This window comes from Pygocentrus nattereri, chromosome 16 (genome assembly GCF_015220715.1).
Source record: "Pygocentrus nattereri isolate fPygNat1 chromosome 16, fPygNat1.pri, whole genome shotgun sequence".
Lineage (NCBI taxonomy): Eukaryota > Metazoa > Chordata > Actinopteri > Characiformes > Serrasalmidae > Pygocentrus > Pygocentrus nattereri.
In genome coordinates, this window is record NC_051226.1 from 21,883,829 (window position 1) to 21,910,818 (window position 26,990).

The 26,990-nt window shown below is 38.3% G+C and overlaps 1 protein-coding gene across 1 annotated transcript; it reads right to left on the bottom strand.

Annotated features, from left to right (window-relative positions):
• Positions 1-595: 595 nt before the first annotated feature.
• On the bottom strand, positions 596-21,841 carry gfpt2 (glutamine-fructose-6-phosphate transaminase 2). Its single transcript, XM_017720287.2, has 19 exons — positions 21,702-21,841; positions 20,262-20,369; positions 19,473-19,568; positions 19,183-19,308; positions 16,823-16,881; positions 15,893-16,027; positions 12,715-12,776; positions 9,830-9,909; positions 8,455-8,572; positions 7,301-7,464; positions 6,256-6,351; positions 5,865-5,962; positions 5,185-5,305; positions 4,410-4,567; positions 4,208-4,322; positions 3,973-4,100; positions 3,223-3,390; positions 2,413-2,574; positions 596-1,726 (listed from the first exon to the last, which is right to left on the bottom strand). The coding sequence occupies exons 1-19, from the start codon at positions 21,706-21,708 to the stop codon at positions 1,682-1,684; spliced, it is 2,046 nt and encodes a 681-aa protein (XP_017575776.1). The 5' UTR covers positions 21,709-21,841; the 3' UTR covers positions 596-1,681.
• Between the last annotated feature and the right edge of the window lie 5,149 nt (positions 21,842-26,990).

Below are 26,990 nucleotides of genomic sequence, written 5' to 3' on the forward strand. Positions count from 1 at the left end.
ACTCCATCAACACACGCCACAACAAACCTGAAGTGAGAACAGCAGCGGTCCCGTGTGCTACACTGGAATTAGGCTGAGATGTTGAAGTGGTTTTTCTGAGGAACATGCAATTCATACACACGCCACCCTGATCATCTGAATGGTGACACGGTGTCTATTTTATCCCAAAGCTGAAAGGCTTTTGGATAGAGATAGCACACTGATACCACACTGAGGCCAGCTGTTCAACAGAGAAAAGCCTCACTGGAGTGGTGCATCTGTGGCCGGCAACAGCTGGAAAATAAAGCACGACTTGTGTGAAAGCTGTGCCTCTCTCTTTTAGTAGTGGTGAATGCTACACTATTTCCTAATAAAAGCACTTCACTCATGGTGAACATCAAAAAGCCTATCATGCTGAAACTAATCAAACACTCCGCTATCCCACAAGATTCGATATACAGCAAACACCATCACAGGCTAATTTTGTGACAGGTTTGGCTTAGCACCAGATTCTGTGAATGAAAGAAATGAAAAACATGCATTTATTGCATTTTCCTAAAAAGTAACTATCAAAACTCAAATACAAATAGAAATAAACAAAAAAACAAACTCACTTATACTTCATGCTTTATTATTTTTTATTACAAGTGATCACAGTCCAATAGTAAACAGTAAATATTCCATATAACTTGTTTTTTATATACATACCCCTTAACCATCATCCCATAAAACTTTAAAAAATATATAATAAAATTGATTTTAAAAAGGACATTAACAACATGAATACAGACAATGGAGACAATTACATAGGACTTATCAGGAGCAACTAAAAACCTATTTACTCCCCGCCAGTAGAAAATAAGTTATCTAATTTCTACACAACATAAATAGATTGAGACAAATCATGTAAATATTTCATGGTAAAAAATTGGAATGTAAATTGAATAATATAATGGATTGTACCTCAGAACGCCTCAGGCGGATATGAATTTGATGTTATATCCTAACAGCACTACTTTTTCAGATTTTCCAGTGAAGCCCAGAAAATATTTAAAGTGAAATAATAAAAAAAACAGATACAAGCAAAACTGTCATCTGAATGTCTGCAAATGTTCAGTATTAGGCTACATAACATTAAAAATGAGGTGCCTTTGGGAGTATTTACAGTGTTTCCTTGTGCTGTAATTAATAATAAACTCCCTTCACTTGAATCCAGATGTCACTCACAGTGAAATATGATTTGGCTGATGTACGTCAGTACCTCCACAGCTCTCAATGGAGAAGGCAAAAGACATTCAATTAGCAATCCTTCATCTACTCAAACCCTTAACGGTCTTTGGTTCCCATAACCTTTAAAGTATTGCACATTGGTTTGAAAGAAGTAAACATTCAACCTCTCTGTGCTCCTCTGGCTCAGGTGAGTGCAGAGGACAGAGGTTTTAAGGCACAGTTTAGTGTTTCTATCAATAGCAGTAGAGATTTTAGGCACTTGTGGAGATCAAATCAATGCACTTCATGGAGCACCCTCACACTGGTTCAGTTGAGGGGAAGACTGGTCTTCAGGGTTTTGGTCATAATTCATAAATATGTACACGCTTGCACATGCACACTCAGTCGCATGTAAACACACACACTCATAATTGCACTATGATGGTAGGTATTCTCCAAGTCTACACTCATAGATTTGGGTTCTCAGGATGGGTTACTCCACGGTCACAGATTTGGCCAGGTTCCTTGGGCAGTCCACCTGTCATAAAGAACATTTAATAGATTTTAAAAACTGCATTATACAAAAATAAATTTGTCATACATTTCGATCCCTTACTTCAAGGAACCACTGGCAGTTCCACGCCTCATTGTTATAACTTCAGAATAACAGACAGTTTGCATAGTTTTCTATAAAATCACTGAATAACAATCTTTAGGATGTTTGCTGTCTAGGTAAAGCATGTAAAATCTCTTCTCTATACTATGTACAGCGTGTTGTACACAGTATACTGCTGAAACATATGTATGTTAATAAAACAGAATAAATGTTTTGTTTTAATGATAAAAAACAGTTAGTTTCAGGGATTCAATTGCCTAATATTGCTCTCCACAATACACAGGTAACTGAGATTAAGACAAAGGAACACCACATTGCTTAAATCCCAGAGAGAGGTTTAGGAAAGGTTTAAGTCAATATACAATATTGTCTCCGCTCTACTTAAGTTTGAGTAAGAGTATTAAGAAAACATCTCAGGAAGTAGGGTAAAAAAATCACTTTACATAAAAATGGTATCAAAATAAAATATGTTATATCTTTGAACACACAACTGAAACTGATCACTGCAAATATACATGAAACACATATTTAAAACAACACACATCTAAAAGGAAAATCTAAACATGACTGCCCAGAGCTGGACACAGTACTATGAGAGTCTGACTCACATCATATCCTCTGAGCACAGCCAGGTGGAACGACATGAGCTGCAGCGGGATGACGCAGAGGATGCCCTGCAGGCAGTCCACCGTATGAGGGAGCTCAATGGTCTTATACGCCATCTTACTGATCTCTGAGTCGTCCTGGCAGCACAGGATGATGGGCCGCCCCTAAGAGACACACAGCAGGGAGAGTTATTCACTAAATATACTCAGAAAATAGATGGCTTGGTGAATAGATGGTATTAGTCAATGATTTGGCCTGTGGGCAAATATATTTTCTCCACCACAATTTCAGGAATTGGCTGCTTTACCGCTTTGTACGATTTTTGAAAATGCTGCATTTCAGCATTACTCCTTTTAACCAAGAAAAGCTACAAGTCGTATGTTGGTGAATGATCATCAGGCAAGTAAATTAACATTTTTTTTATTCATAAAAAAATCCTTGGGGTATTTTTGAACAATAAACCATCTTTTCAAATGCATTCCTCTAACACCTATACAATCACTGAAAAGGTAAGCCTGCAGCCTTACATTAATTTCCATTTTTCAATTTTTCCCTGCAATTAAACAGTTATCCATTCATTATCCTAACCCTTATGGAAACTTGAATATCAAGATTAGTCAGAATGCACATACTTTTTTTATAGAAGTTTAAAAAGAACCAACGTTGAGCTAAGCTGCTTCACAGCCTCAATACATCATCAGAAAACATAAAGCAAAGTTATTTCATCTGTGACCATTCACACATTCAAGTGTTTCCATATGCTAATGAATAAAATCAGATTTTGAGTTTTCATGTTAAAAAGTGTATGTTACCTGTCTGGCTGTGATCTGCTGTAGGGCGTTGTGGCACTTAATATAGCAGGCATCTCTCATGATCACCATGATGACAGGCATGTGGTAGTCAATCAGAGCCAGGGGGCCATGCTTCAGTTCTCCAGCCAGAATGCCCTCTGAGTGCATGTATGTGATCTCCTTAATTTTCTGCAGGATGCACAATAACATTCATAATCAAAACATTTGATTCATTTAAAACAGCTCTTTGGTTGAGGGCAATGGTTCCTAAGATTCCTGGAGTTAACTTAATCTGTAAATGTTTGTGTTTTTCCGGTTCTGACACACCTGGTCACCTAATAGGTTACTTGACAAGCCATTCCTGAATTAAAGTAGATGCATTAGAGCAGAAAAACATTAAATGTCCAGGATATGGGGTACTGGAGAATGAGGACTAGGGATTATTATCGCTATTAATTTGAATTTTCTATTAAGGCTTAATTTTCAGTAACTGCTATGAATAGTTTGGAAACTCATATGAGGAAGTGAAATTCGGGCCCACACAGAGGTCCTTACAATTTAAGGCAATGGTCACCAAACCTTGTCCTTCCTATCTGCAAAGTGCAGTTACAACCCTAATCTGCTACACCTGTGTCTAATCATAATGGGCATTTTTGGTTTAAACTACTGCTGTGCAAAACAAAATAAAGGCTTTTTTCTAAATGTAATGATGGTGGCTGAGACCACTTTGGGAAACATTAGGTTAAGATGCTATAAATATAAACTACTCACCAGTGCCCCCTCGAGGCACGTGGCATAGTGGTAGCCTCGGCCCATGACTAACAGAGACCTCTGTTGGTAAAGCTCATCTGCTATGCTCTTGATCTTCTGGTCCAGTGCAAGAACTTCTCTGATCAGCTCTAAATGGAGACAGAGAGGGGGAGTGTTAATCAGCGCAGCTCTCAGGGACACATGCTAAATCTCAAGAATCACAGAGTCTGTGTTGTGAACTGTACCACACACACACCTGGCAGTTTGCGGAGGCCGTTGATGATCTCCTGCCTCCTCTTCTGCAGCGAGAGTCTGTCCTCACTCATCATTAGACCAAACATGATCAGAGACACAAACTGACTGGTGTAGGCCTGCAAAGGAGGATCATACAAAGTCATTAGAGAGAGAGACAGATGGAAGAAACAGAGAGAGGGACAACCTGTCATGATGTACCGTACCTTGGTGCTGGCCACTCCAATCTCGGGTCCAGCGTTGATGTGAACTCCACAGTCTGTCTCTCTAGAGATGGAGCTGCCCACTGTATTGGTAACACCTACAGTGAGAGCTCCTCGCTCCTTACAGTAGCGTAGAGCCATCAGTGTGTCAGCTGTCTCACCTAGTCAGACACACCTACATTAGCCTGTATGACTGCTGTCACTGTAGCCGCCACTGTTGTCTACTTTTGGCAACAGTTTGGCAAGATATTTACACAGTTTTCCTCTTACAGCAAATGTGATTAATCTGCCAAGATGTCTGATGTTCTTCTTTAGTCTTGCACTAGAGCTATGAGGCTAATGTAGCTAACCAGTATTGGAAGTTAACACCTCATTGATTGTCAATGTGCAAACTTCAAGCCTAAATCATCACATACTTGCCTCACATTGAGTTGGTAGGTTTCAGACACTGTATGACATACTGTGATCTATCCAAATGGATAAAAACTGCATTTTTTAAGCTACACTAAGCACTTTCGTCTATCTTGTTAGGCAACTTAACAGTGCATGTCATATGTTAGGCTTGTGTTCTCCAATGCAAAACTAAAGAAGTAAACTTTGGACACAAGGCATGACTTAGATAATCAATTACATGTGTCACTTTACAATAAAAATACAAAAAAGTTTATTTAATAGCACAATATCATCATTATGCCGCTATAGGTACACAGACCAGAGCAAGGTAGTAGAGGACATATGGTCAGTTTAAGCAAGCTGCAGTGTCTCAGTTATGGTGTACCTGACTGGCTGATGAAGAAGCAGACGTCGTCTCTGTAGACAGGTGTGGTGCGGTCCAGGAAGTCACTGGCCAGCTCCACCATGACAGGTAGTTCAGTCAGCTCTTCCAGAATCTGCCTTGTCTGAACAGAGAGAGATACAAACTTCAAGCATAATGAAATGCCCTGCCCAGCACATTTTGGTCCTTCCCCCAGCAGTACCCAGCTGCAGCCCCATAGACCAAGCCCACAGCTGTGCAAAGCCTTGGCTTGGGTGAAAATTGCCCCAACTTGGACAAATGTTAGCCAACAATGTGTCTAGCAAAGTGTTAGAGACACATCATGTGTAAACAGTTAAGGTGTGGGTTGTGGTTAGTTACTTCCCCAACATGAAGGTTATCTACACTTACAATTGTTAGGTGGCTAGCTAGTTAACACACCATTAGCTTTTCAATTGTATGTAAATGTAACTATCACATATCCTCTCTGAAACAATATGCTAATAAACTTTACCTAAGCTACTTCACCAGCACATTTGCTAACTTGAATGGCTCACTAACCAGCTGGCTAACTTCTAACTTCTTCTTTCAAAGCAGAGGCCATGCCCTGCTGCAGCTAGATGTCACTCATTTTCCTTGCTCTAATACACCTGAATGAACTAAGTAGCTAATTAATAAGCCTTTCCTGGATTAAAGTAACTTACTGCAACTCCTGCGTGAAAGCTGGTTCCACAGCCGATTATAATGAGGCGGCGGCACCTTTTGATCTCCTTCAGATGATCCTTTAAACCTCCAAGCACCACTGTGCACAAAAACATACATAAGGAAACACATGCATTATTGGGTGGCTATATGTTCAATTTTACAAGTTCCATCAACAAGTTCCATTAGTTCCTAGTAAAAATGCTTTGCTACCACAGTACACAAAGATATACAAGCTATTTGAGGGCATGAATAAAGCAGTACCCCAGTTTAAACTGAGGCCTGCTGGTGGAAGCATTCCAAATCAGTGGAGCACATTTTGGCCCTGGAGGCAGCACAGTGTGAGTGCTGTTTGCTGTTTCATGGTTGGTGGAGATAGAGGTCAGGCTCTACCTGTGCTGGTGTCGAAACAGATGCGGCCCCTCATGGTGTTGAAGACAGATTCAGGCTGCTCGAAGATCTCCTTCTGCATGAAAGCTTTGAAGTTACCTGCAGGGAGAGAACCATGAGAGCCAGCATCAGCATACAGAAACAGAGAGGAGGGAGAGAGAGAGAGAGAGAGAGAGAGACAGACAGACAGACAGGCAGAATGAACGATATAAGATGACCACTGCAAAATGTTTACTTGAAATTTCTTGCAGAACTGCGCATTGATTTTCTGGGAATGCTCTTTATTTTGTTTTGCCCGTAATAGGGATGTAAATTCCAAAATTGTTTCTTTAGGAAACTATTTAATGCGTCATAAAATGTCAAATTTCATCACAATTAAACTTTTTTCACACTGAATACACAAATGTGACTTGAGAAGTTATTTATACAGCAGTACAATATAGACATGTTCTGTACAAAAAGTACAAAAGTACAAAAAGTGCAAAAGATTTATGCACCTGAGAAAATGATATTTAAAAAGCAATTTAGCAGTGCAATATGTGTTATTTGTTCAGAAAAACAGTTACATTAAAATACGAGCAAAGAATATTAGCACAATAGTCTTATGTAAGTCTATGAGTTTACTTAACCATTTTCAAAGCTCTGCTTGTGGCAGCCCAGAAATAATTGTAGTCATAATCCAATACCTAATGTGGTTAATCAATACTTGAAGTCAAATCAGTTGTGCTGGTGGTGGATTTGAACAAATCAATGCAGTGGCAGGAGGGGTCAAAAACTAGCTTACAAATACGTTTTTGAAAACAAGAAATTCTTGTTATGTTTTACTGACTTACTTTGACTTTAGCCAAAATATAAGCGCATATTTTATTGAATGCTATTATAAGAAATTGCTGCTGATTCTAACACTCAGAACTGATGCACCTTCAGATGACTGCATGCATTTTACATCCCAAGTCTAGAAATCTCTAATCTCTAGTTCTAGTATTTCACTTCCGTTCAGTGACTGCTGTACATATGTGTGCAAATGTCTTGTAGGCAGGTCTGTCACCTTTCATGATCTGCTGGAGTTCCATCTGCAGGGTCTGGATGACTCGGACAGGATCTTCTCCAGCACTGCGGTTCATGCGGTGCAGAGACAGCTTCCCCTCTGCCACTGCCGCTATGTCATCATCCTCCAGATAGATCACCTTATTGGTGTGCTCAATGATGGCACTGATGGATGCAGAGAGCAAGTTAGACAAATATAGGGTGATGGGGGGTTGGGAAGAGAGGGGAAGAGAGGGAAAGAGAGAGAGAGAGATGAAGTATGTAGCAATACTATGTATCACATTGTACTGATTAAATTAAAAATGATACAAGCAAGCCCACAGTAAGAGCAGCCCCTCTCTCTGAAAACATCCAGAGCAGAGAGGAAATGCACACTCCTCGTTGGCTTATGTTAGCTTGGGGCTAACGTATTAGCTTATTATGAAATATTGTACTTTTGCAACATTAAATGATTTGCTTTAATAAAATGAAAATGGAAACATCAAAAAAGTTCGGTGCAAAAAATGTGAACACCCCTGGCTAAATTACATGTTTTGTTGAATTTCTGAGTAAAAATAAATTAACATATTCTTTACAGGGAACAAACTTAAATATGTAATTTTGCAAAATGTGAAAACAATATCTAAAATGTGCCACTTTTTCCCACCTTTTACACAGGCCACATTTAATGTTTTCCTTTTCCCAGTATGTTAAATTCAGAAAACAAACAGTGATAGTGGATTAAAATGTACAGATGTGTTTTCTCAGCAGATTCTGTATAACTTTTGTTCAGAAAATCAACAATAATGTGAATCTGTACCTCCCTACCATGTAAGTACATTGGATGAACAATAAATGACCCAAAACATCAATCAGTAATTTTCTGAGTAACAGTATTACAATGAAGTATGGAAATACAATCGCTCAGAAACCCGATGTAGGGAAAATATCGACACTGCAACAAGATTTTGTGGCCACAAGGCAGCAGTGCTGAGCTGCCTATTCATGGTGTAAAGGCCTTGCCTACTTAATGCTCTACTTATCCAACCTAAGATTTTCTGTGGTTAAGGAGCTTCTAAAAATAATTTTGAAATAATCTTCCTATTCACATGAAGAGACTCATGAATCTGTGCTTACAAACGACTGTCTGTGTCTGTTTCTGCGTATGCGTGTTACCTGGCATCAGAAGCGAAGTAGAACTCCACAGCCATCCTGTCGTGTACAGAGTGTAAGGCGTTGCTGCTGTCCACCCTGTTAATGTAGTTTTTATTCTGAATGTCTCTCCTAGCATCTCCTGTAGATCAGAAACAAGCATGCTACATTTACTAAAGAAATGTCAGCAATGTTTGATTAACAACATTAATTGACAACAGTAAATGTAAGTGTCGGGCAGTAAGACTTCTGGAATTTGTAACTGATAACCACCATTGCTGGTTAAAGGAATACTCCAGGTTTTAACAGTCTAATCTCTATCTGTTGCATGTGTATGGTACCATCAATTACCACAAACAATAATTTCTCTGTACTGTATTTATTTACAACAGAAGCCAAAGAGAGGGTGCTTTAGCATCTACACAGTGGCTTCTATTGTAATTGTGATTTGAGTGACTGGGTTTTCTGTTTTTATACTAAGTATTAATGTCCATGTTAGTGGACTATATGCTATAGATGTGGTAAATAGACATTAGGTTGAAAAGTATATACATATGTAAAACATTTCAATCAATATCATTAAACCTATGCTAAATTGTATAATCAAATATGTTACCCAGCTGGCGTTTCTACTTTGTGGCCCAAGTCACGTGACTAAAGTGTAAAAAACTCACTATTTACTGTTCGTCTGCTTCACTCCAAATCAAACACAAACAAATTCATGGAAGATTAAGATCTAGAGACAAGGTTTTTTTGTGAATGTATGACCTCCCATTTTTAAAACAGTTAGCTGTGTAAACCAGCACATGCCTAACAAAGCACAGAAAGATCATGTGCCACACAATAATCAAGTATTAACTATGCTGTTGGTCCGACACGTATAACATTACTTGACATTGCCTTTAAATCAAGTGCAACAGCAGAGTACTGATGTAGTTCCCTCTTGACACATTTCTTATGGGTAAAACAAGTACAGAAAAATGTATGCTGGGAGTTTGAGCTGACTATTGTGAACAGTGAATTAGTTGAAGGTAGTTTAGGAAGTCAAGCTTTAGTTTACAATGTCAACCCTTTTTGGTGTTCCAAAGAACCATTTATATATAACCACTAAGTTTCTAGACAGAACCAAATACAACACACTCCATCAATCCAAAGAACCATTTCACCATGCAAAGACCCATTAAAGCATGAAATTGTTCTATATGGAACTAATGGCTCTAAATGTACCACATGCCTGGCTCCAAGTGACTCATTGCATTTGTTGTTTAGCCACATTTTATCAGATGCAGGTCACTGTGGAGGAATGCATTTAAAGGACAGAACTGGTTTGGTGAGCTGTTCAGGTTGCACTGAGGGGTGTTTATTCTGCATGGATAATGAGTGCAAGACTAGTACTCACCGCTGTTGTACTGAATGGGGATCTGATCAGTGGAGAGCTTGTACTGGCATCGCACTCCGATTAATAGAGGACTTCCTCTCCTAGAACATATAAAAGAGTGGAGAGCATTAAATGATAGCACAGACTGTTCAAACTCACTAAGACACTGTCTAATGACGGTTCACCCTATCAAAGCTAACATCTCACTGGTGATACATTCAAGGCCAGATCCACATTAAGCATAAGCCTACACACACAAAAAAAAGAATTTTCAATAGTAATTCACTATTGGCAATACAATTTAGTCCAAGACTAGGTTTAATCTATGTCTGGGACACCACCTCTCAGATGCATTGCCATTGTTCCCTTTAACTTGTTAAAATCTACCACCAGAGTAGTTCGACTATGTGCATGTTCATGTTGGTCACAGTAAAACATATCAGTGGAATTTAATCTTTGTGTACCTTGTTCTCTACCACTGTAAAAGAAGCTTGATGCGGCCTTTATTCTTGGATGCACTATGATAGCTGCTGAGTGAGTGTGCACAACCATACATGCCACTTTTGGCATGTATAGTCCTATTTATATGCTTGTTCTTTGCAAAATGGTAGTTTTGGGAAAGAAACAAAATACAAATCTACAAACTGCTAACTTTGTTTTTGCACATTAATATGACAACCACTTAAACTGCAGGCTTATAATCCAGTTATTAATCTAAGGATTTATTTTCAGTAACTGATTAATTATGTGACAGCTACTACAAAACTAAGTGATGTAGTTATCAGTCATGCTATATGACATTCATATACTATACATTTTATTTCATAGCACTGGCAAGAGCTCAAACACTTGTGTGACACAAAGGCTCATTCTGTTTCTCTGTTCTTCTGTCTCTCCCCTTACATCCTTGTTCGGATCCATTCAGCCAGAGGAATTATGACCAAATAAATTACCTTTACTCACAAGATCAATATAATTTGCCACGATCTGCAGCTCTTTATACTGACATACGCCAAACGGAGGTCTCATAGGTACACATTCTTGCAGTCTGCTCGTTTTCAACAGGTATGGCACTTGCATTAAAATAAGATCAGCCAACTAAGTAATGTTCAATAAACTATGTAGGGCACTCCAGATAATACTATATTTAATGGACTCTAATTCAAATGTAGCATAGAGACTGACATGGTATAGGACCGAAATGATTTGGTCCTGTGAGATGTGCAGTCAAATCCAAGTCAAATAAGGGAGGGCAAGGATGATGCAGAGGGTAATGCTGCATGAAAGATCAATGCTTTTTCAACATGGCAATGTGCTAATTCAATACTTTCAGTACTTTCAAATTTTAATTCCTATAGCCCAAAACTTTCACATACTTAAACTTTACTCAAAACTTTACTCAAAACATACCATTTTTATCAGCAAAATATATAAAACAAAGTTGTGGCACTGCTTTGTCTGCTCCAACTTTTCAGATGTCATTAACAAAATGAATATGTCTATCGAGAAAACTTCTTGAAGTATATTACATTTTTGCCCTATCGCCCACTTCTCAACATCAGCATCAAAGTCAAAATTTGGCTCATGACAAGCCTAGCAGAGAAAAAGCTCCACAAAGATTTGGTGAGACCTGGCGATGAGAACTCTTTTAGAGAGAAGATCTTTCTTTTATAGAACTATTCCTCGACGATCAGTGTCCTCTGAGGCACATTTCAGTTAAAAAGACTTCTTCGAAAACTCATTCCAGGCAGAAAGTAAAACGAATTGCAACAAAAACCTGGACACATTTTCATGAGAAAGTATAAAACAGATTATCTACGCAACATGCGCTGAAAAAACTGACCACAAGCAACAACGCACTCATTCAGAGGAAGGCAGGCAGATGGGAGTGATTAACTCTGTACGTGGTCTCACTTGGCTCACGTTCATATGTATAACTCGATATATACTGTCTCTGAAAGGTTAGAGCACTGCTCTGCTGCATTAGGCTTGAGTAGATCCGGTTTAATTCTCAGAAGTCATACAGGGCAAGTTACACAATGAATTACATTTTTTTATTCATTTTTTCTTTATCCCTACTTATTTGCTTTCGTGTTTCTTTCATTGTTTTCACTTTCACAACCTTGTTCTCATGTTTTATTCCTATACCATTACTCCAGTTTCATCTATCTATTACTATAATGTCATGAACTGCAGGGAGCTTCGTATACCTTATTTGAAAACCTTTTTTTTCTCTATGCAAATCAACATTGTGCACACAACAAATAATTGAAAAATGTCTTTTCATTTAATTAAAATCTTAATAAAATATGTTCTCTTTTACAAACACAAATCTGCCATGGAATCTGCCATGGATTTTAAGCTTAGAATCTGAATTAGAATTGTTCTAATGAGCAAAAAAAAATGTATACATACATATGTATATATATATATATATAAACTTGAAACCTGCAACTTCTAAGGGTTAGATGAGGAACTCAGTGGAGTTAATCTGATTTATGGCTGGAAAAGGCATGAATAACAGCAAGAAAACGCAACACCTACTGCCTGTTTCTAACAATTACAAAGTTATCTGTTTTACTAGCTAACAGGAAACCGCTCATTTGTATTAGAATTTTTTGAGAGTTTGAGGCGCAACATGAGGTGAAGTCAAGACAAGAGTATGGCCATATGTCAGCATACCATACATCCTTATCAGGTTCCTAAATTAAAGACTTGTGCTTCGTAATGGCACACAAAACCACAGTGCTTGAGTGACCCAGTTTTAGCGCATGAGAACATATTACTAAGAACAAAAGTGATCACTTGATCTAAAGAAGACACATTAAAAAGAGATAAAGAAAGGTATACAGAGAGAAGAAGAGAAAGCAAAAAGCACTGTTTTTACATCTGTTATTGCTGCTTACCTGGTGACGACGGCCTCTCCTGGGAAGTGAATGCTTTTGAACACAAGGGCAAAAGCTCCCTCCTGCAAGAAAATAAAAAGTCACATAAGTTTGTCAAAATGAAAGGAAAATACCTTTGCTACCTCACAAATTGCTTGCTAGGTCTCTGCAATGTATTGTTCATTAATTGTTATTTCAATATTAACCTTTGCAATAGTGATATAGGCCAACTTCTGCAATATGTGAATAAGCCCCAAAACAAATCACTAAACGCTTTACTGTGTGTCTGAGCATTCGGACTAATCACAGTTCTAAGCACAGGATGATTTTTGGATAAAGTAAGGCTTCCCATCATCCAACAAATGTAAATAAATTTAGCCCAATAACGTAGGGCAATGACAGTTAAAGGCTCATCAAAATGCATATCACAGATAAAATATGCATCACCGATCACTGATGTAAATTTACAGAGAAACACTGAATTAATCTACTGTATTCCTGAAATACAGCTGGGTGTTGTGAAAAATGGTGCATTCTGGGAGAAAGAGATTAAGTATCATGTCAAAGATGCTAAAATGCTGGATTTTACAGAAATGAGATGTAATCTGCAAAGCACGTTGGGAAAGTAACTGAATACTGTAGTGATGGAAGTGCAGCTTCTCAGCATTTCTTGCAATTTTGTTCTTTATTTTTCAACTAAAGTTCACTTTACAGGTGTTTTTCTTTTTTTAACATGTTATTCCTACCAAATGCATTTTACATGTTTTGGTATTGCAACCATTTGTGTTTCACTTCATCCTATAACATTCAAGAGACATTTGGTTACTCCTATCTTTGTAGTCTTAATGACTTAATGACAGTATTGCAATTATATTATACAGTATATTCACAAAATGGCATTTACTCTATAATCATGCTGCCCTAATTCTTGCAGTTAACTGTAAAGTCTGTCAGCTTAATCTCTCTCAGACCACTGCAGTATGAGAAGACCAGGGGCCCAGAGAGAGATGCTAAGAGGAACAGAATCTCACAGTGAACTCAGAGCAGGGAGATATACCAGCCACCAGCTCCCACCTCCTGCCCATACATTGAGTGTGCACTCACACTGAAAGGAAATCACACAACCACTCAAACAGATACTCAAACTCATACCTTTACTAAAAGAGACGCGCATACATTCTTAGTCTTCCCGTCAAACATTTGTGGACACCTTGTGGACACCTAGGCCTTCAGGGACAGGTGCCCCTTTGTTTTGATCTTCCATGTGGATTTGTTTTGGTTTTCTAGTCCTGCCCCCTCGTTTCATGACTCCACACCTGATTTTCTCCACCTGTGTTTGCACCTGTCCCTCATTACCCTTAGGTATTTAAGCCCTGTGTTTTCCCGTGTCTGGTTGCTGGTCTCTGTTATCTGCTGTGTTGGATGTTCTGTTTGTTCTGCTCTGCTCTGCTTGTTCTGTTGGATTCTGGTTTGTCTGTCATGTTTGCCTGTGTTTGTCATGTTGGCTGTGAACCTGGACCATTTAGACTATGACCCTGGATTTGCCCTTAATTAATCCCGCTTATCACAGCACTTGCGTCCGCCTCCTCACTCCCTGTTACGATGCAATAGAAATAAAATTGCCTTGCCTTGTCTATGAAGAGAGATTTTTGTTTAAATAATGATTCAACAGTTTCTTAACTATACTTAGAAGTACATGACACCCCAGTTGAAAAGTGCTGACATCACAAGGGGATAAAATGTGTGAATATTGAATTATTCCCCAATAACTACATACTTTATATAGCAGCTTCACAGTAATTAGTGAGTAATTCATAACAGAGACCAAATAATAAGCCTTCACATTAATAACTGAAAAATTAGCCTGCAGTTTAGCGGGTTAATGTTATGTTAAACCGACATAGAGTAATGTGCTCACTCATTAAAAACAATCTGAAAAGCTGTGTGTTTATACATAGTATACATAAATACATACATAACTACACAAAATGAACAAAACCAGTGGAGCACTTGAAAATTTTCGGGGCTCAGTCTGTTTTCAATCACCACGGACTATCTCTCTGATCCTTTCTCCCTCCCTCTACTGCCTGTAAACCGAAGCCTCTTCCCTCAGTGTTGCTTGCTACAAGGAAGGTGAAAGGCCCATAAAATCCACATACTGCAACTTGAGGCACGACCATTCAAAACTTTATTGGTCTTCCATCTCGGTGAACTCTGTCGCTAAGTTAAGTTGGGACTGCCAAGCGCAATTTAGATAATGAAATCACTTTATAGGAGCAGCCATAAAGGACGATATATCTCGATGTGGGAAGAAGAGGGGAACGTTAAACAGGCCTGAGCTGATAGAGAGAGCTGGGCTTTATAAACTAATGATAAACTACTGATTCCTGTAAGGCAAATGTGGGCAGTAAAGGTGGGTGGCAGTGACAAAGTGTCCAAGCTGTGCTGTCAATGGAGATGTTTATATAGATGTGGACTTTTGAATCTTGAGGAGCATTTTGGCCCTAGGTGACGTTCAAAGGTGATACTGACAACTGATAAGGACAGAACACGCCTAATCCAGTACAGAATAAAAATAGAAATACTCTGGGCTGCTAACAGGAAAGATTATAGTGATTTCAACTCAATTGTAGATAATTCTTACTCATTATTTAACAAATTATGGCTTATGAGAATTCTTTCTTTCCAATAAGTTAGGAAGTACAGCTTAATCTGGACCAGATATTTTGCTCTGAACCTGAAAATGACACACTGCATCATGTCTTGAGACTGAAACCTATCTGAGTCTGACAAAATTCTGTCCAAATCTGAGACAAAGCAGCCCAACATCACCCCAAGTAACAAAAAAACCTGACAGGATAGAGCTGGTTACCTTGTAATGCCAATAACAGCTGTCATTACAAAATATAATATAATAATATGCCACAATAAAATAATCAGCTGTCCAAAAATAAGTTTAAATTCTGATTTAACAAATGTATTCATTAAATTATACTTCTGAACAGCAAACTTTTCATACTTTTTACCCGTTCATAAAGGTCATAAAGCTGGTAATACGAACCTTTTGCCTTTTAGAAACACTGAGAGCAACAACTGGACTTCAGCCCTGATAAAATGCACCAGGCGATTCCAGAAGAGTCTGAGTAAGACCACCCCACACACAAACACACATGCTCAGACGCAAAGTCCTGATGCTCACCAGCTGCTGGATGACGCGCTCCACCAGGGTGGAGAAGGACACACAATTGCTCTCGCGATTGTCATAAAGATACTTGATCAGCTTGGGGATGACCTCTGTGTCTGTCTCTGACTCAAATTCATAGCCTTTGGAAACCTGTTAAAAGAGTGGGACCCAACACAGCCATGGTTACACATGCAAACAACAGCAAAACAATAACATTTAGTTATTTTCTTGATGGAGGAAAGGGAAAAGGCCCCATAGTTCTTAAAAGTATTACATTACACGGATTACACTGATCACATTAAAGCACTATTGCTGAGAAATGACGGTTACAAACCTAGACCACAGGCGTGAGTAAGGCTTGCTCATTTTTACATTAATGCTCTAGTAGTATTAAGTAGGTCTATCCATCACTGTAATCTCATAGATGTATGTACTGGGACAAGTTTGGATTAAGAAAGTGCACTTTATGAGTGGGTGGCTCACACATGGTTCATAATATTAGTCATCTGTCTCTGAGGGAGTTCAATACGTGCAAACCAACTCTGGCATAGTTTCATTCACAGAAGAAAAAGAAACCATTACCTCGCCACTCTAGATTCTTCCCGACACCAAAAATAAGCCTACAATCACTCTTCTTAATCTCCTACCTTCCATTCAAAGGACAGTTTGTTGCCATAATATGATCTGCCCATAATGTCTTAACTGACACACCCTCAGGAATTAATATGATTACGTTGTAAAACTGAACCAACTGCAAACACCTGATTTTAAACAGGAACGTCCATCTAACCTAAATTCATTATCTTGAATAGGATTTTGGCCAACATTCTGTAAAGCTTGCCCAACCTTTCACCAACACAAAAGAAGGCAGAGAATGGATGGAGAGTGGATGGATCAATAATTTTCTTGACATGAATCATCCTCTGTGTGTCAACTTTCACTTACCAGGTACTTCTTCAGTTCTTTGTAGTTAGTGATAATGCCATTGTGGATCACCACAAATTCTACAGAAAGACACAGAAAGATGTTATAAACAAACACTCAATACATAGCATCCACCCACTGCTTTACTTTCCAATCAGACAAAAATGAATGGGTTATGCTTAACTTAAAATAAAATGAAGCTCATATGCCTCTTGCTTTTTTTTATCTTGCACTTGCACATACACACACACACACACATACATGCGCATGCAGGCCTACACTGGCACATACACTAATCAAATTGCCTGTCTTTCTGTATTAGACTGCTCAAAACATAACGGCTTGGTTCTGGCTCTCTGTCAAATTGCCTCTCTCAGCCCGGGATCCTCTGAAAGGCCATAGCCCAAGTGTCCACAGATAAGGTCAGGTGCTCACCACAGTATCAGGGGAGGAATGTTTGGGGAATAAGAGTAAGAATATTCTCAGATATATGGAGGTATACAGTGATATGGAAATTGTGGGACTGACATCCAATATTTTTCAGGTACATACAGTTGTATGGCTTGACACCCTCAAATTACACAGAAAGTATAAATTAAGAATATATTTACTTTTCCTGTAAAGCTACTGTTTTGGAGATACAAGGTTTTCCTTAACAGTAACAATATGCACGGGTATAATAATAATAAAAAACTATTTTTCTCTTACATTAGAATAACAGCAAAAGAACCATTTAGACTATTATGTTCCTTATCAGTCCAAATCTGACAAGCATGTCAACTGCACTTGACCCTTTTTACATTTTTACAATGTTCATTTGAGTAACAAGGGACTTTTATTGAGCTTTCCATTAACGGGTACCACCGATTTGCATTTCCAAGCACATTTGCATTTTCCTGTAGTCTCACAATACATTTGCAAAAGTGTGCATGATGGATAGTTTGATTACTGCTGAAGGAAAATTCCCTTTTTGTGTCCAATGACTTGTGAGCTCCTATTCTCCCTATTTGAGAAAGTAACTGCACACCTTCTGTGCTCATTCTAGCTGATTTGTCTTCTTGGGGATTACAGTGGAGACACTGGATCCTTCATCAGTGGCTCTTAAAGGATCCTCTGTCTAAGGCTGCTTTATGGAGTCAGAAAAGTGAGATGAACGTCCTGTTTCTTTTCAGGGATCAGCTCTGTGGTGTGTAATAGGCAGCAACCTAAGCCCAGTCCTTGCCATTTATCTGTCCTTATCTGCTGAGGATTAGGGTGTGTACTACACTGAAAAAAAGGGTGCTTTGACTCAAATGTGTCAATGTGTATGAATGAAGTATATCAACACAACTGCTGTCTTTCAGTTTACTTCTTTTAGTAAGAATTACATTGTTGTAACACATTTTATTTGTGTAAAACCATTTGACACATTACAATTGTGTGAAGGCTAAAAGGAACGAGGAAAAGGTAACATAAAATGTGGAAGGATAACATAAAAAGATATGAGCCTTCATGGGACAAGCTTCAAAAAAACTTTACAGAAATGTTGCAGCCTTATAAAGTTACTGATGGAGTAAAAATCACTGCTGTAAAAAAATCAAAGGCAAAATAATTACATGTGTTACATTCTGTCTCATTTAAAGTTAAATTTTAAAATAAAATTTGAATCAATTTTTCAAAAATAGAATTAAATTTTAAGGCAGTCAGGTTACTTTCAAAAATGTTATTTTTCGTGGGAGTTTATGTACTAAAACTAGTCATAATGAATTTTTTCATGGCCATTTCCATACTCTTTTTTTCCCCTTATAACTTTACAGACTGTTTGGTTACTGCACTTTTAAAGCTGGTATATGTAAATGAGATGAACTGCTTACAATTTCAGTAAGAACTGGCTGGGCTAAACTACTGTAGGCTAAATATGTGTATGCTTGTAAATGTGTTTGTTTTCACGACATCACAAGAACAATGAATTTAGCTGTTTATATACAGACTAATGGACTGGGGAGATCCATCCAATACTTACACACCACATACTCAAAATCTTTTATTTCAGAAATGTGGGAAAACAGGTTTTCCCATTATATGAGCAATTATAAAACATTGTGAAAAAAGATGCCCTGTTTGCCCAATGAAATATTCACTGGCACTTCTTGAAGTAGCTTTTTAACCCTTTGACTCTAACAAATTTGCAATAGGATGTAATTAATAGCGGCCACTGAATAATTAATCAGCTCTAACGTGTACAGGTGCCGCACTGACAAATACAGTGATGATTCCAGATGCCCCACTGTTAATAATTTGTCTGGCGGTCACTGGGTAATGCATGTTTACTAATGTAATGAGTAACACAGTACTGTGAATTTCAGTCTCTGAAAGTGTGTGAAAGTGTTTGCATCCCTTACCATTGTTCTTATCAGAGCGATGCGGGTGACTATTGACAGCACTGGGCTCTCCATGTGTGGCCCAGCGAGTATGTGCAATGCCAAAGTGTGTGTCCAGTTCCATGTCCAAATCAAGTGAGTCATTCTCTGGCAAAATGAAGGGAAATTCAAGTAAATGAGGGTAAAATATGGGACAGGGGTCAGTGATGCAGTCATCAGCCTGAGAGAGGACAGGGACTACACGATGATGAAAGAGGAGAGATGAAGAGAACGATGGAAGTAAAAATTTATGACATAATGGTTGAACCCACTGTAGAGCTCCTCGTCAAGTGCCTTTACTTTGCCCTTCTTCTTGAAGAGGCAGATGCTGTTTTTGTCATCTTTCCCACAGCCATCCACTGCAACACCTGGCCAGGACACACAAAGTCAAAACATGAAAAGAAAAAAAAACATGAAAGGTCACCCTGTTCTCAAGGAAAGGAACTGGAAGTGAGGACATAAATCAGAGAGCTTAAATTCAGTGTGCACTGAAAAATGGGATGCATTCAGTTTAGCTGATTCAAATGTGCACAGCATTTCCACGCCGCTGTCCAGAAAATAAACATGTGCCCGTTTGTTTTGCTTTTTATTTTTCTACCTTAGTTGAACACAGCAGTGTCCTGTACATCATGTGAAAAATTCATGATAAATGGATGAATAGAACTGCTCCAAATTGATTTGGAAGTAAAATCTCATTACATTAATTTACAAAAAAAGTTGGGCTTTTTTGCATTCACCTATAAAGTTATGATTTTTTAGATATTTATTTTTTATAGCAACAACATACTCAAGACAACTCTGTCTTTCAGTTTACTTACTTTGGCAATAACTCCCTACATCTACTGTAGTTTATTCACATAGAGATGGTTTACACACTTGAATCAAGTAAAGTCAATGCATCACCTTTTCAGTATGCTGCCAACACAGCAGCCACAGAAACACCGGCCTCTTTACACTGCCAAAATACATGAAAAGAGGCCTCTGTTCAGCTCTGAGCCGGATCTATTTCCAGCACAGCACACCGACATTACTTTCACGGGAGCTGGGAGGAGCCATCTCACCTGCAGAGTCATACCCTCTGTACTCCAGCCTCTGTAGTCCTTTCACCAGCGTTGTAAAGATGTCCTTCCTTGTTTGTGGCACTCTATAGTTCAGGTAGGCGAAAATCCCTGGAGGAGGGGCATTTGAAAGTGGAGGCGGAAAGGTTATTAAAACGCAGGTGACATGTCTTGTAAAGACTTTACAGATACGTTGCAACACCATAATGTGGGCAAGTGAACAGAATGAGAAGCAGAAGAAAAAAAACTTTAATTTAGTCTGTTAACAGCAACGCAGTCAATACATAATGGATGTATGATGGCTACTGTATAAATCACAGTAGTTACTGCGTGGTGGTTATGATTCATCGTAGTTATAATTCTTAAGAATGAACAAGCCTTAAGACAAATAATGAATATAAAGCAAAGAATTTAAGTTGTTGAGCAATGATGTAAAGGGAAACTATGAAGTAACTGAGTCAGAGAGAAGTTATTAGGGGTGCATAAAATGGAAGTAGGGAAAGTTTAAAAAAAAAAAAACAGAATAGCATAAAATGCGAAAAGACAAACATTCAAGTGTCGAGCCTCATAAACCCTCTTTCAGACATGTTGCGACATTAAAATGTGACTAATTGAGCCTGGAGTTAGAAACAATAAACAATTCAGGCCTGAGATTTTTTTAACCCCTTGAACTCTAAGGGCCTCACAGTAGGACCTGAAGAATTCATGGTAATTACTAGATAATAAGACCTAAGGTGTGTAGCTGAGAAACAAACCTCAGGGCTGAACTATATGATGGAAATAGAGCTGCGCAATATGACATCTATCTTTTCTGATCCCAGCTGCACATTTGATTAAAAAGACAGTATAAATCTTCTAGTTTTATTAGATCTATTGCTGCACCATGTGTGACATGCTAAACACAAGTAACTGCAGTCATATGTTTTACATTTGTACACTTTGTCTGTTTTAACTTATCAGACGTCAGAGAAAAATGAATATAATGACGCATATTGCGCCCACCTCTAGATGGAAAGATGAAGTAGGTAAGTGAGGGGGGTATGTATATAGACATATATATGTAATGAAGGGATGTAAATGACTTGTTAAATATTTGTAAAACTCAGCTGACAGTGACACGTTTAAAACAGCCACGTAGCCTCGCCTGACCGGTTAGAAAGAAAAGGAAAGCACAGTCTGACACGCTTTCCTCGCTGCCTTGAAACCGGATCTGTGGCGTTAAGCTACGTTGACACAAGGCGGCTTCGTCAAAGGCAACGATTTAGGTGCTAATGATAAGCGGCTTTCTTCAACATTTATCACTACATCCTTCAAACTAAAGCTCCCCCACAGCTGCTGAACTCTATCCGCCTTATCCACGAAGCAGGTTACCTGGCTAACAGCAGCTAGCTAACCTCAGCTAGCCTCAGCTGTAGAGTCCTAAGCGACAGCAGACTGACTTACCACACATCGTTGTGATGTCTTTGTTTCAGGTGAACGTGTCTTGAAGCGGGGGAATAAACCGCTGCAGTGGAAGCAGTGAGGTCCAGTGACTTGAGGAGAGAACTGTGCTCTTACACACGCACGCACATCCCCGCACTCACGCCTCCTCTTCAACTTATAAGAGCGGCCGCTCCACCTCTGGTTTCCACAGAAACGCTGATCCCGCCCACTCCGCCTCATTAACATAGAGAGGCAGGCGAGCGCGAGGAGGCTCCTCACCGCCTCAGCTTTCTCGTGACTGGTTAGGTCCGACTTAGTCGAATGAATTACTCTGGTCTCTGCGTTCAGGGCTTTATTTAATGACTGGCTGAAAAATGAAAAATAAAGTCAGTTCTAATAGCGCGAATGACTTAAATGACAACAAAATAAGCTTCAAATAAGCCATGACTTATTTTGTTTTGTTTAGCTTCTAGTATTTAAGTCCACACTGTGTCAGTGCTTATTCAACCAAATAACAGCAATTATTAATCTGACAAGTTATTTCACACTTTCCAATGCGTTTGTTTACATTAACACTCTTCTTCATGGAGACCAGCCACATGTGCCCACATCAAACTTTCCAAAAACTCTTCAAAAGGTCAAAAAAGTTCTCAGCCTGGGAACATCTAGTCCCCACTAAGAGCCTAATACCACAGGCTCGCGCACACACACACACACACACACACACGCACACACACGCACGCACATGCACGCACGCACGCACGCACGCACGCACACACACACACACACACACAAATATTTAAGCATTTCTTTATCCACTCATTGTCATCAGCGCAGTCCCAAAAACAGATGCAGACAGTAGATGGGAACCCAGCCTTGAAATTCCACTCTGCTGGAATCACTACAAATCTGCGCTAATTACAGTTATGCTGGTGGTGTGACTCTTGCTCTACAATACATTTAAACTCAGATTATATTCCTGGTCCCTTCTAGATAAATGCTTTGTATGCATTTCACTTTAGCTTTTGAACAGAGGAAAATATCCTTCCTGAGTTTCAGTTAATCAGGAGTTCTGCTGTTTCCATGAAAATGACTCTTCTTAACTAAAAAAGACGCTGACTATATTCTGAAGATGTTAATGTAAACATCTTTAGACCCATCCTGAATACTAATGTGGACTCTTCTTAGTTTACCTGTACATCACACACCAGTATTGCTAACTTCACATCCAGCCTCAGTCCCTTCATACGAGCCCGTTTTAGCCTAAATTATTGGTGACCAGCAGTTACAGTGAAAATGCAGCCCCTTTGCAGACATCTGTGTGGTATTAAGATGGTTGAAGAAGGGATTCTAGACCCCCTGTGTGAGGATAGGAGACTAAAGAAGACTGAAGTCACAACTCATCCACAAAACATATAATCAGTAAAGATGGAAACTGGTGTGGAGAAACATTCAAAGCTTCACTCAAAGTACGCTATACTGTACACTAAAAATGCCAGAAAGAGCCACGGTCATAAAATCACTCTTTAGCTAGACTTAATACAGTTCTGCTACCACAGCTTCAACTTAATTCACTGGTGTTGATTTAAGTTATGTTGGTCCACATTGTCTTACTAGAAAAGTTTGTTTAACAGGTGGTTCCCAGTCCACACTGAGCTGTATGTTAAGGCAAATATAGTAAAGCACAGTAACAAGACTAGGCAAGCGACCAAAATATAAGTATACGAGCAAGATTTCAAAAGAAGGTTCTTCAAGGGTTCTTTAGTAAAGAAAAGGATCATATATATATATATATATATATATATAACCATGAAAATTACTTGCATTGTGAACAGATTATTCATATTGATGGAGCTGGTAGTGTTGTACATGATTCTACATAGCAGGTTTTTGAAAATGGTTCTACAAAGGGCTCTTATTTTTACAATGTCAGGCTTGTAACTATAGCAGAACCAACTCATTCTTCAGCTATATAAAGAATGCTCTCGATGCAAGGAGCTCTGAGTGTTCATAGTTTTATACAGAACCAATTTGTTTACTAAAGAACCCTTGAAGAACCATCAGTTTTAAGTGCGACAGGGGGGAAAGACAACACAGAGATGGCAAGTAAAACAAGAGAAGAGACAAGACTAATTCACTAATATAAAAACATAAAAATGTCCCTGTTGCTCAGCTTTTTTGAATTAGGACAACATTTTGGATTATTTTTGTATTGAAAGATTTTACTGGTTCCTGCCTACATCTATTTGCATATTAGGCTTGTGTCCTGTACAACAGTCTTAATTTATTTGATCACACTCTTAAAAAGGATGGTTCTAAAACGGTTGTTCAGTATTTAGAACCATAGGCTTTATATAGAACCATTTCATTCTTAAATTGTTCTTTGCATCATGTAGTTTGGTTCTTCAGATTGATGGAGAATGTACTGCAGATTGGTCTATATTGAACCTTTTTGAAAATGGTTCTGTATAGCACCAGAAATGCTGAATCCAGAATTTTTTCTATTGGTATTGTGTCAAACCTGTAACTACACACTTTAAAAAGTTTTTGATGGTATAGAATGTTTTGAAAAGGGTTCTATATAGCACCAAAAAGGGTTCTGCTATTGTCACAAGGTCAAGCTTGTACCAATAGAAGAATCATTTTTGATGCTATATAGAACCAAAAAAGATTCTGCATAGAACCATCCACAACTACATCAATCTGAAGAACTGTAGCTTTACTAGCTGAAGTGTAGCTACTAGCTTGACATCGTGAAGAACCCTTTTGGTGCTATACCGAACCATTCTCAAAAAGGCTATAGAACCATACAAAACACATTCTCTATCAGTCTGAAGTATTTATTCACCATGCACAGAGCCATTTAATCATGAAATGGTTCTATACAGAACTCATACTTCTATGTAGAACCATTCCCTTTACTAAAGAACCCTTGAAGAACAAGCTTTTTAAGAGTGTATGCCTCTCATGATAGATGGTGGAAAAGGCTGAAAAGTGAAGTTCAATCTCTTTTATTAGACTTGATTGACTTTGGCTGATTTAATGCTTAGAGTAATTATGTTCTTTTAACACTTTAAAAGTAATTTTAAAAAATGGGTCAGTTCAGTTGTACAAGAGCCAGTGTTTTTTCTGAGTGCACAGAATAATCATTTTGGCTGCCTGAAGAACCTTTCAATCGTTCTTTAAAGAACCATTCTAGTAAATGAGACGTGAATGTAAAGAACCTTTTGAAAGTACCTCCATGTAATGGAAAGGTTCTTGGAAGGGCTCTTCACACTTACACATACCTAATTTATAAAAATGGTTCTTAAAACAACAGAATGTTTCTCCTGTAGCCAACTAAGCTTCTCTTTGAATAAAACTGATAATAAAACAGTGGTCAGGTTTTCTTAAATGGTACAAGGGGCTGCTGTGGTTTTGCTCCACTGAATTCAAAAATGGACCCTCATCTTTGTAATGACAGTTTTATACACTACAGCCCTACTACACACTCAAAACAGATGGTTCTGTGAGGATTCTTTAGTAAAGAAGATGGTGTACAGAACCATAAACACTCAAAGAACCTTTTGCGGGATATGCACAGTGTTCTAAGCATCATGAAACGGTTCTTCAGATTGCTGGATAAAGTGCTGCAGATGGTTCTATATAAAATGTTTTGAAAAGGGTTCTATATAGTACAAAAAAGTTCTTCTGTTGTTACAAGTTTGACATTGTCAAAAAGTGTTATATAGAATCATCTACAGAACATTTTCCAACAATCTGAAAAATGCTTACACAATGCAGAGAATCCTTTGATTACGCAAGCTTGTTAAAAAAATATAAGAACCACGTCTGAAGTCTAAAGAACTATTTCACCATGCAAAGAGCCATTCAGGCATGCAAATGATTCTGAGTGTTTATAGTCCTATATAGAACTGCTGTCTTTACTAAAGAACGCATGAAGAGCCATCCTTTTTTTTGTCTAGGATATTAATTTATTTATTGTATTTTTATTGCTTGTATCAAGAAGCGTCTGTTTCTCCACTCATTTCTTCAGGTTTTACCTTTGATTTGTCAGCTGTCTATGTGTTTAATTTACTTACAGAAACCTGAGATTAAGTATCCCTAATATCTGGGTAATATCACAGCAAACATAGCCTTAAATGAGAACTATTTTAAGCTTGAATCTTTGCTGAGGAATTCATCAATGTCTGCAATTTGAGCTTTTATATTGTTATGGATTAGTTTTAAATAATGGCGCATGAAAACAGACCACCTTAGGACATGACGCATACCATGGTCTCTCTAAATTACCCCTGTTCAAAATTGGATTTGAAAATAAGATTCAGAAAAGGCCAATTTTGGGGGGTTTATCAACAAGTTTGGACACTTTTAAATAATTTATTCAAACCAGTTTTATGGATTTCAGCAAGTGAATTCAGGGTGAAAAAACAAGAGCCAGGTACTTTTTAGGAGACTTGAAATAGAGTGACCACTCTGCTTTATAGTTGGTTCTTTATAGTTCTATTCCTGCACAAAGCATAATGGCCAGTAGTAGGATTTTAAGATTGCAGCATGATTCTCAGAGCTCCCTTTCCTAGAGAGAGAGAGAGTACAGCCAGGCCTGAGAGTTGGGAATTAAAACCACATGTAGAGCAACATATGAAATAGTAGTGTATTACGTAATGGCCTCATCCTCCCTGCCCCCTCAAAATGTGGAATTTTCTGCCATTCATCCCCATGTCTGCCTAAAGAGATCTATAACTAGTTCTTGAGTCTCATCCATAACGTAGATGCTAATGTGAATTTTCAGGTTCTTCTTAGTACTGGCTTGGCATTGTTAGCCTCTTAGAATGAACTGGTTTATGATGCAATGCGATGAGATTTTTCCATGCTCTTTGGGTGTGCCACAACCCCATGACATCAAAGAATAAAAATGAGCTGAAAAAAACCATCAGTACTACAAAACTCTCAACTAGTGTCTTCCTGAATGAATCAAAACAATGGTATGTAATTCAATACAGGTCTGTCATGGTCTATGCCATTAAAATCTCTTTGTGTGTTTATGATTAATTTTGGAGGAATTTTTTAAAGGATTACAATAGATTGTCTTTGGATTCTAAACATGATTCTAGCATGGATACCAGTTTTGTGTTTGTAAGAAGAGGACATATTTTATTATAATATAAATTTGTTAAGAAATTATTGCTGTGTCTACCGTCCATTCTTTAAATTATATATATATATATATAAGTCAGAGATCCAGTACTAGTTCCAAAAACAATAAAATATATTTTTCTGGCAAACTACTATGTTGGCACATTGTCAACT

Bases quoted from the DNA above. Each gene is read 5' to 3' on its own strand.
- gfpt2 (XM_017720287.2), bottom strand. The intron at 6,352-7,300 runs GTGACAGACCTG...CTCTCCCTGCAG, and splicing joins ACTCCAGCAGATCATGAAAG to GTAACTTCAAAGCTTTCATG. The intron at 4,101-4,207 runs GTGTGTGTGTGG...GTCTCCATTTAG, and splicing joins CGGCCTCCGCAAACTGCCAG to AGCTGATCAGAGAAGTTCTT.